This window comes from Coturnix japonica, chromosome 7, assembly GCF_054131305.1.
Source record: "Coturnix japonica strain WE chromosome 7, WE-NBRP24, whole genome shotgun sequence".
NCBI classification, from domain to species: domain Eukaryota; kingdom Metazoa; phylum Chordata; class Aves; order Galliformes; family Phasianidae; genus Coturnix; species Coturnix japonica.
Genome location: NC_140669.1, coordinates 25,103,488 through 25,114,357, shown reverse-complemented (window position 1 = coordinate 25,114,357; position 10,870 = coordinate 25,103,488). Strand labels below are relative to the sequence as shown.

The following is a 10,870-nucleotide window of genomic DNA, read 5'->3' as shown; positions in this document are numbered from 1 at the left end:
CTCCCTGGGCTTGCTTTTGCAGAGAGATGTTTTCATATCCCTTGGATCCAGCCTCAGTTTTTTTTATCTGCTCTGTGCACTGAAGATAATTGTGTGCCACTCCATGAAATGAAGTGATTCAAAGCCAGTTCTCAGCAGGTGCTGGTCACCTGTGCTGTTTGCTTTCTGGAAGCACTGAGCTTCAATGGGGATGTCTCCAGTTCCTGTAATCCCTGCCCCAGGCAGGAAAACTGCCCTAGAGCTGCAGTCTATGAGGGGTGTGGGTCCCCTTTCCCACAAAAAGGGATTTTGTGCATCAGTCCCATGAGATTTTTCTCCCATGGAAGAACTGTGGGGAGGATGTGGCCAGCCAATCCCTATGGGGTACCACAGGTGAGGCAATGTTCCCCTGGCTGTCCCCTGTGTTAAACCCCGGAGGGCTGGAGAGGCCGCGTCCCTACAGCACTGGCACAAGAGCTTTCAAAAAAAAGGCGGGTTTTTATTCACAGCTGCTTGTTGGAACAGCTCTCCTTACATTGGCCTCTGAGGGATGATGCAGGGGTGATGTAACAGCATGGATTGCGTCACTGCAGCAGACTTGGGCTGGCAGTGGCACCAGCAGGTGGGATGGCTGCAGTGACAGATGTGCGGAGTGGCCGCCTGTTGGATTTGGGCACTATTTTATCTTGCCTCACATTTTTTCCCCCCCCGAGTCTTTGTACAACCAGCTCCAATATTGTGGGGAAGAAGCTCCTGGGCCCTCCTTACCGCATAGTATGGCTGGTGGCCAATGCTCCCTGTGCCAGCCTCCTGGTGAGTCACAGGGCGATGGCCTCACCTGGCGCCGGTGACTACTTGGTACAGCCATGCCTGTTTTGCTTTCCTTTTCACACCTGGGGATCTCCTGCTTGTCGGGGATTTTTTTGCTCTGGAAAAGCAGAGCGAACCTCCCCAGTGCTTTGCTTTCACTCTGTAGCACTGGGGGACCTATCATTGTTTGCGACACCCGATGTATTAACAGCATAGTCAATAGATGTGGAATGCAATTAACAATTTCTTCATATAGTGAGGCCAAGTAGCTGCTTGTTTTCTTTAAGGCAGAAGCAGAAGGGGGCTGCATCGCTGTCTGTGCCTCCCTGCTGGGCTGGCTGTGGTGTCTCCAGCCTGTGGTGGCTTTAGGGGTCCTGCTGTGGTGGGTGACAGCTGTTGCAGTGGCAGAGCCAGGTTCAAAGGAGCTATGCCAAATGCAGTCAGAGTGGGCTGAGGTACGTCCTGTTGCAGCTCCTTATGCAGGAGTCTGGGTTTTCCAGCCAGCTGCTCAGAGCTCAGTGTCCCCAATGGAACCATGCAGCGTGTCATGCTCCAGTGCTCTGTGCTTACAGCTCTGGCTTCCCTGCTCTGCTTTCACTTTACCTTTGGCACCTTGGGATTTCCTGCTTGCCCGTGTAAAGAAATGACGTCTCATTACGCTTTGCCAACCAGAAACGATGCCTGGGGAAATAAACACTGTGGTGACAGAAGAGACAAACCAAAGGAGCCAAGTCCCACAGCAACGTGATGCTGCTATGACACCCAATGGGCCACCCCAGAGTATCTTTATGGTTGCTCTGAGTGCAGCCAGCAGAAATGGGCACAGGTTTTTGGGGTAAATCCCCTGTGTAGATGGGACTGCAAGAGCTGGACCGAAGGGGAGGGTGAGCTGGCATTGTCCATGAGCGTGTTGCCCCTTCTCCCATGTAGGGCATAGTGCTCCAGCCGCACTGAGGGTGTTGTGCCCAGCTTTAACACCTCATGGGATTTTTCTGTTATGGATGTTCTGTGTCTAGCTTGGGTAACTTCTGTGAAGTTACTTAAGCTGCTTTTGGCTTGTATTTCATGGCTGTACCAAGTGTGAGCAAGTTGCATTGAATAAAATGCATTTATTTCAATGTGTCTGTTTCTTTAAGTAGACAGAAAGGAGAGAGGAGCTTGGAGCACACAAGCTAATGAAGAACCGAGCCTTGACTGAGGCTCAGGCTTTTAATTATTGAGCTTAGCTGTATTAATGAGTCACATAGACCAGTGCTGGTGGGACCCTGGTCCTGCACTGCTGTCCATGACTTGTCATGAGCAAAAAGCCCACATCTCCAGCGCTTTCAGGCTTTACATCTGCATCTGGCTGTCCTGGCTCTGCTTCAAGCTCTAATTCCATCCGGTCTGAGCAAAGTGAGCGCTGCTGCTGGCTGAGCTGCACCACTCCTCATCCTGCCTGTCCAGTCCCACGATACACTGAGTGTCCCTGTTCATCGCAGGGGAGTTGGACCAGATGGCCTTTAAAGGTCCCTTCCAACTCAAGTGATTCTACAATAACCTGCTCCAGCTGCCCCTGCTTGTTATACACACAGGATTACATTTTTCTACATTAAATGATTGATTAATGCACAAAACAAAATGCAGATGTAGTTTCACAGCTCAGGTTACCTTGAGGAAACGGCAGCTTTTGGATGCACACTGAGTGCTGTGGCTGCCTTACTCAGTGCTACACTATTGCATAGTCACTCTACACACATGGGTATATTTTGATATACTTCATGATTGATTAGTGCATGACATTCAAAGCACAGTTATAATTTCACGGCTCAGGTTACCTTAGGCAAAGGGCAGGTTTCTTGTAGTACAGGCATGTTTTTACAGCTGCCAAGGCAGCGCTGTGAAGATGCTGTATTGGCACTTTCCATCAATGCTGAACAGGGAGGAAAAGCCACGCACGGTTCTGTGGGGTCCCACCATGTCCCAAGCCCCGTCCCGGTCGCCATATCCCCACAGCGCCCTCACCTGTGGCCGCACCTGTGGCCTCGGGGTTTCCTCTCCATTGCTTTCACTTTCCCGTCTCAGAGCTGCAGCTCCGCGGATTTTCCTGTCAAGCAGAAAGTGCAATCCTGTCCTTTAAAAGCCAGGGAGATGGGGCAGAGTAGGAGCAGAAGCGACTTGAGGATCACCTCCACCACACCTGATTCTATTTCTTCTTATACTTCTTTGATTTTGATTCGAAGATGATACGCTACGGATTCGCAATCATATTGATGGGGACCCTGGGGTCCCTCCTGGTGGGCGCCTTCCCCCGGGTCACCCCAGAGAAGAGCTGCAGCCTCTCCAAGTACCAGTTCCCTGCGCCTTTGGAGCTGAAGGCAGTGCAGAGGATGAAGGAGCAGTTTGTGAGTATCAAGGGCAACGAGATTGGGCTTGGGGGCATCGGCTGGCGGGGAGTGAAGCAGAGGGGCAGCTAAATTTCAGGCCCTGGGCAGCAAGATGAATGTTTTCTGGGGTGTTTTTGGACAAGATGGATGTTTTCTGGGTATACAGGGACAAGTTAAATGTGTTCCAGGCAGTTTGGGGACAGCATTTCCCAGCAGCAGAACTTACCTGCCCTTAGATACCAACAAGCAGTTTGGTTTCACACTTCTTGAGGATGAAGCGGGTTGTGAAACATAGCCCCAAATCCAAGCGCAGCTTTTCAATCTGTCCCCACTCTCCCATGTTTCACCTGCAGGAAGACATCATGCTGTTAACAAACCGAAAATGCAACACCAGGCTCTTCCATCGGAAGTGGAGCACGGCCGAGCTGTCGGTAAGGATGATACTATGGAAGGGAAACCCTTCCTCCAGGCAGGACCCCCTTCTTCTGCACCCCGAGGCAGCTTCAGATCTGTAACCACTGTGCTCTTGTCTGCAGGTACCTGATCGCATCACGCTGGTGGAGGCTGAGCTGGACCTCACCATCACCATGCTCACAAACCCCACAACCCAGAGACTGGCTGAGACGAGCCAACAGCCCCTGGCCTTCCTTACCCAAGTCCGGGAGGACCTGAGAGACTGCGTGAGTGTCCCCCCAGCCCTCCAGCCCCAGCTCGGTGGCATTGGTGTTGGTGACAGCACCATGAGCATCACTGGTTCTTACAGTCTCTCTCCTTGCAGTTGGCTCTTGAGGCACCTTCACATCATCCCTCTGGGAAACTGAGGCACTGGCTGCAGAAGCTGGAGACAGCCAAAAAGAAGGTAAGTCAGGATGTTGGGCAAGAAGGCTGATGTGGTTCCAGGGCCCCCTTAGCAGACAGCTCATCACTTTGTATTCAAAAGCTCTAAATTCCACTTCAGAGTGTACAAATCAAGGGCGAGCCGAAGCCTTTTTAGCATTCCTCTGTTAAGAAGCAGCCAAAAAGGCATTTATCAGCACCTCCAACTATGTCTAGAGTTTTGCCCACCCGTATAAAGCTACTTGACTTCCCAACCCCAAGCAATGCAGGGAAGCCTGCATTACAACCTGCAGCACTCAGCAGGGAGGGACCAAGGACCCAATATACCAACAGGTCCTGTTTGTGCTCCATCCCTGTTGTGCTCACTTCCCCTTCTGCCATTGTAGGAGACCGCCGGCTGCCTGGAGGCCTCGGCCATCCTCCACATCTTCCAAGTCCTGAACGACCTGCGGTGCGCAGCCCAGCGTGAGGACTGCACTTAGCCCCACTGCTCTGCATCCGCCCGGGAGCACCGCCGGCTCTCACGCTGCTTTATGGAAGCTTGGCTATATTTTCCTGTTTTAGCTTGTGTCTTATTGATGTGAGCTCAGGGAACAACTTTGTAACAGCCTTTTAATTTATTGTGGGTTTTGTGGGGGGGTTTTGTACCGTGTATTTATAAATATTTAAGGGAGACATAAAGAAATGCACTTCTTGAAAGGTACTGCTCAATGAGGATGAGCGTATTTATTGTATATCTTTGTTTTGCTGGTTTTCAAAACACTGTTTTTATGGAGATCTATTTTCTGTACTCGCTATTTATTATACACTTTATTACATGTATTTACTTGTATAGATAATTTATTTTTACATACTATTTAACATGAAAAAGAAAATAAATACCTTAAACTGACGAGCTGCCATCATGTTTTCACAATGTCTTGCTATAGTATCATCCCATCAGAATCATGTGGGGAGGATACCAATATGGATGATGGGCATTTGCAGGTGCACCCTGACACCTGCCATAGGGCTCACTTTTGGGATGAATAGATGCCATGGTGGTTGGGGTGGTCACTGCTTGCTGGTCCAGTATGGGTAGCACCAAACATGAGAAGTCTGAAGCCTAAAGCATCCCAGTCCTGAGTGGGAAAGGCTCCAAGCTTGGCCATCCCAGGAGCTCTCGGAAGATCCCTGTATGATTTAATTATCAACTACAAGGTGAGGACAAGTGAGGAGTGCTGGGGAAGGAAAGAACCCTGCAGGGAGAGGAGAAAAAGGATGGGTGAGCAGAGCTGAACCTCATTCAGTTTGTATTGCTTTGGGCCCAGATGTGTATTTGAAGACAGGTGACTGAGGAGGGGAGCTGGTGGCTATGTGCAAATGTGAAGGTCACACCAGGGCAAGAAATCTCCTCAGATCACAGCAAGGGGATCCAAAACACACAGGTGAGATCTTCTGCAAATTGAGAAAGTCAGCAGCTGAGCTCCATCACTGTATCACCTAATAAACAACTTCTGCCCCCAGCTCTGCCATCAGAACCCAGGTTCATGTTACCCACAGACTCTGTGCACTGCTTGTGGCACAAAGGCAATGCAACCTTCAGTAATCTCCATCTTTGGAACTGATTTGTAGTACAGCACCAAACAGAAGAAATGTCCCAGCTGCTGGCTGCCAGGCCTTGATATACCCTAGAGAATTATGCACAACTGTAAGCAATTTGCTGATTCATCTGATACTGTTACAAGAAAGGGTGATTAAAAGGCTGCTGTGACAGAACAGCTCCTGCTAGGAGGTGGATTTCTGTTGAAATTAAGGTAAAGTAACAGTAATGTGTAGGGCAGCAATGATAGTGAGGGTGTTGGTTTTTTTTCTTCCTTTTTTGTGCATATGAGGCTTTGGCTTATTCAAGCCTGGAGGAACTTGAGGAGCATCCTGCCCAACTCTGGAGTCAAGGCAAGCTGTGCAGGGATACACCCAGGTGAGTCTTGAATGGTTCCGGGAAGAGAGATTTCACAACACAGGTAAGGCTTTCTGTTGGGTGATTCTTATGAAGCAGCTCTGTGCCAGAGCTGGAGTGGGCAGAGGATGACAAGCAGGGACTGTGATAGAGCCAATGTTTTCCCAGCTCTCTGTAAAATCCCTGGATGCTGAGGGCCAGGGGCCCAATGTCTGCTTACATCAATGGCATCCTGTGTCTATTAGGAAAGGTTTTGAAGTAGTAGAAGCTCTCAGCTCTCCATCCCTTCTCTGAAACAAAATGCTCTGGCTGCCCTTATCTTACTGATGTGCAGTGTGGACATTTCTTTCTGGTCTTGATTTCTTAAGGTGACTGACTTAAAGTCAGCTGGTACAGTTTCTTGTACCTTCTTCTGCTCTGGCTGAATGTGACTTTCAGTTTTCTTTGTTCTTAAAAGTAATAGGAAAATCCTTCTTTAGTCCTTGATATCAAATGCCTGCATGAGTTTACAATAGTAGCTCAAGCCACTGCTTGTTTTAATTTTCATCACTACTGAATCTCCTTATTTTCTAACATGCTAGATACCAGTGCTCTTGATACTGTATTTTCTACCACCATTCAGTGCTGTTCATAGTTCACACTAATTCCTGTATACATTATACTGGGAACCATCAGGAATCGTTTTGTGACGTTATTGTGTTGCCTCCAGAGTAGGTGGTGTTCAGTGAGATTGGATTGCTTTTAATTTGCTCTGACAAAAAAGAGCTTGTTGATGGATAACATTCACTTCTATCTGCCGGTGAATTCTGCACATGTGTGAGTGGTTGGTGGATTACTCATTCTGATGCAAAACTTCAGCTTTTTTGGACTAGAAGGACAGGCTGAAGGATAGGTAGCTGTTGAAGGCTCCTGGGACTCCAGGCTGCCCATGTGAGTTAGTGATAATACTCCTCTTGTTTCCTTTGCTCTCCAGATGTCTCACTTATGGTCTTACCTCTATAGCCTCAACCCAATCCTGTTTCTCTGCTCCCTGAGAAGTCCCCTGGCAGCGCACATCCCTGATTCTCCTTCTGCACTCACACTCTAACTGAGGTATCTGAAGAACATGCTGAGATCACTTCTTTCTCATTATGAAAATCAGTTTGATTTCTGTGCTCTTTTTGGAATGGAAGCTCCTTACTGCCCTGAGACAGCTAAGAAAGAGCAGCTGAGACATGGTTCACGATGCACTGTCACTTCTTCACTCAGATAAATGCCCCAGTATCTGCAGTCCCAGCAGCCACAGACTGAACAGATAAATGGAATAATCTTTGAGGAGGAAATTGAGGCGGTAGGTTTCCAGAACAGAAGGCTGTGTTTTATGCCAAACTTAGAGGAAATGGGAAACTATCCATCAGGAAGATGTAATACCTGAATATTTTTGTGCAGACATTTCAAGGCTCAGGTTTTAAGAAATGGCCTCTTGCATTCAGACTCAGATGTGCCATCGATTGCCATGAGGGAATTCCAGCTGTGTTAATGGGCCTTATTATTGATACGAAAAAGATGAAGAAAAGCTCAGATCTGCTTCATAAATGCTTTTCCATGCTATTCTTTGTTTCTAGTTTACTCTGTGGTCTCTTGTCTGGAGGAATATAACTGAGTTGATGTGATGCTGCTTCAAGTATTGTCTTAGCAAGGGATCGCTTTAGATAGCAAAACAGAGGTCCACAAGTCATTGGAGGGAAGGGACTTACAGACCATGTCAATTCTACAGGCAAGCAAATCCTGCCAATAGCAAACCAGGAGGAAAAAGGGTGCTGGGTTAATCATTGTGAAAGCCAAAAGCTGAAAACTGAACACCCTGTCATGGTCTAGTTCTGGCTTCTATATAGTTTAACCTTAGCTCCAAAGTCCAGGTTACCACTGGGGGCTGTGACCACCACTGTCCCATGGACATGAAGCCCTGCAATTGGTCTACATTTCAGGAGGTGGAAAGATAAGATTGCATGGTTCATATATAGACAGATACATAGATAAAAGGCAACTCTAAAAAGGTCAAGATTAGGGCTGACCAAGGCAAGAATCTCAAACCTCTGAAACAAAATTCAGCATGATTTTACAGCCTTGTAATGCGATTCAGGGCATCACTCTGCTACTTGGTTACCTGGTGTCAGCAGTGCCTGGAGGAAGCAGCAGCTAAACTCCAGGTCATGGATAGGCAGCAGCAACCGGCAAACATGCGCTGATCATAATCAGAGGTTTGCATTGCTGTTTGTTATAAGATATACATCAAATCTCAGCTGCACTAGATGTAACCCACAGTGCTGTTTTCCTTATTGTTTGGGGTGGCTCTCTTAGAGTTCTCTGCTCCAAAACTGTCTGCAGTGATGTACCCAAAACAGCTGGCTACCTGTTAGTCAGTATTGCAAGTATTCCTAAGATTCCTTTTTAAGAGGACCTCGTTAAAGCTGCATGTGGAAAAATGGTCTGAAATTGCCATCATAACCACCACAATCAAGTTACAGCAATCTGCTTTTTTTCCCAAGTGGTTCACAGCAGATTCAAGTTGAAGTGTGCAGGAGGCAAAGCATTGCACATGGCAATGACCTCGTTTATCTTGCATCACAGTTCCGAGATATTTACTTTTTCTCAGCTACATGACCCTGAATTAGCAACTACAGTGGCACAAGGACCATTGCTATGGTTACTGTTGCATAATATCATCTCCTTTCTGAGGCTCCAAAGCCACTTACAGGTGTGAGAGATCAGTCAGTAATGATTTCAGCATAGAAGTGTGATACTCTTATCTGAGAAAGGGAGGTGAAAAAGGCAGCAAGGGCTAAACCCAAACAAGCAAACAGAGTGGTGGAAAGCAAAGACTGGCAATGGGTATATTTCCTGCCACACCAGAAGATATCAATCCTGTGTGTCCAGTGGTTTCCTTCACTCTTCAAACACCGCAGATTGTGTAATATCACGTTGCTTTTAACTTCATACTTTAAATCAGGAGTCTTAGCTTCAAAAGAGTTGAACAAACAAGATATATCCTCAACCTGCCTTTGTATCAGGGCCTAAAAATGTGCAGCCTGACAGGGTTTAATATCGTTCTCTTCTGTGGGGAAAATGTGTGATCTTAGTTCTCCTGGCTTGCTGAGTACAAATGCAGAACCAACATCCCTCAGGGGATTGAAAACTATTCAAGGAACTCAAAATGTAAGTTGAATGGGTTTATCTTTGTTTTCTATCAGAGAAATGGAAAATAAACACAGGAGCTATTTGTTTTCAGTGAAAGCTTCCTACTAAACTGTCTCCTGTTCTTGTACCCCATTCTCAGAAAGGGTTTGGTGTGTGGAGGTTGAGACATGCTGAATCAGAGCTCTTGTAACCTTGGGAAGTTCCTTGGTCTTGCAGAAAGGACCTTCACTTTCCACTTGTGAGAAAGACTTGTTAAACTGTATTAAAATTCTCTGTGGCTGAGTCTTGATTTTGCCTCAAGTTTGTGGTGGGCAGCAGCCGATGAACTTCCTAGGAGGTATTTTAGAGATGTGACTAATGCTACTTCATTATTAACAGTAACCTGTGAGGAATTCTGTGTCCTTCTTGCTGAACCTTGCCTTGGACCAGGTTCAAGCAGATGCAGCAGGAGGATTGGCCCAACAAGTCCAGGAGCACTTGAGCAGCAGGTGGCCAGTGTGAGATGAGACTCGTGGCCATGCACAGGAGCAGTCTGCCTGTTGAGATGAGCAGTGCACAGACTGGGGCCGATTTTCTTTCTGATACGTGAGACGTTGTCTTTTAATGTGCCGTTGTTTCCCACGTTATCTTCCCTTTCCCCTAAGCAAGCGCCCCCAGGTGTTGGAAAAGAGAATGGAGTTGATCCGATTTTGCTACAGTTCCAGGAAAGGCAGTTAATGCTTTGCTGAGCAGTTTTCTGTGAGTGAAGATCTTTGCTTCTCTTTCTTTTGCTTCTCCTTTTTTTGCTTGTTTGCTTCAAGTTTCTGTACAACCAGTAAAAGACCATGTACTAAGGTTTGGATTTGCCCATGAAATGAGAGGGTGGTGAATGCTCTATCTCCTTTCTGACTGTCACTGAGCTGAAGGAGTACAGCAACATTTTGCTGTCCAAATCAACGGACACTGTTTTGCAAAGGTTCATTCCGAGTGCAGCAATAGCAAGAGCTTGGGCATCACATCATTTGCAAGGCAGGGTTTTTCTGTTTGGGCCTCAAGGTTCCCAAGTCTCCTGGGCTGCCTCTTTCATTGGAATATTCAGTAGAATCAGTAATGTTTCCTTCTTTGCCTCTTTTTTTTCCTTCTCAAAAGGTAATTTTAGTTTAACTGGTTTAGCTGCCTGTGTCTTTTGAGCAGAACTGATTTTGCTTTCTTGCAATTGTGTGTACAAGGCTCTTAAGGGTCTAAAATGTCCAGACAGGCCATGTTCCTCTGTAGAAAACAAACTGACTCCTGAAAGCTATTATTAGGAATACCAGAAGGCCAACATTGGTGGGTGAGTGTGCTAAAAAAGGAAGTTAAACCACCAAGGCGCTGTATTCTCCAGCTCTTTTTCATCTGCTGTTTGACATCCAAACAAACTTGCTTTTCCATCTACTTGTACTCTGTCTGTTGTGTGGATGGGGAAAGGATTGCAGTTCCACAGATAATGGGGATGGCCTGGAAGCTGTAGACAAACAGGAAGACAAGGAGTGTTCAAGTAGATAAAGCAGCAGTTTTATGTCAAGAAGTAATCATGCTGCAGTCATGCTAAAACACAGTTCTCAAGATAAAACCCTTAAGAAGGGGTCTGATTTTCATTTGCCCCCCAGGATAGCTTGGTTTCAGTTCTGTTAGCATTATCCGATATACTGAGTAGCACCAATGCTGAGAAAATGCCAGTAAAACACAGATCACGTCCTGAGCTCTGCCTGAACCTGCTGCTGTTTCAGGCCTGATGACTGAT

The 10,870-nt window shown here is 46.9% G+C and overlaps 1 protein-coding gene across 1 annotated transcript; it reads left to right on the top strand.

The window, feature by feature from the left end:
- The first annotated feature begins 57 nt into the window (after nt 1-57).
- LOC107316488 (interferon lambda-3) lies at nt 58-9,685 on the top strand. Its single transcript, XM_015868018.3, has 5 exons — nt 58-3,173; nt 3,509-3,586; nt 3,692-3,835; nt 3,934-4,014; nt 4,379-9,685. Exons 1-5 carry the CDS (start codon nt 3,012-3,014, stop codon nt 4,472-4,474), a joined length of 561 nt encoding a protein of 186 aa, XP_015723504.1. The 5' UTR covers nt 58-3,011; the 3' UTR covers nt 4,475-9,685.
- The last annotated feature ends 1,185 nt before the right edge of the window (nt 9,686-10,870 follow it).

Excerpts from the sequence above, each read along its gene's own strand:
- LOC107316488 (XM_015868018.3), top strand. The coding sequence starts at position 3,012 with ATGATACGCTACGGATTCGCAATCATATTGATGGGGACCCTGGGGTCC. Across the intron at positions 3,174-3,508 it reads AGAGGATGAAGGAGCAGTTT|GAAGACATCATGCTGTTAAC; the intron begins GTGAGTATCAAG and ends TTTCACCTGCAG. Across the intron at positions 3,836-3,933 it reads GGGAGGACCTGAGAGACTGC|TTGGCTCTTGAGGCACCTTC; the intron begins GTGAGTGTCCCC and ends CTCTCCTTGCAG.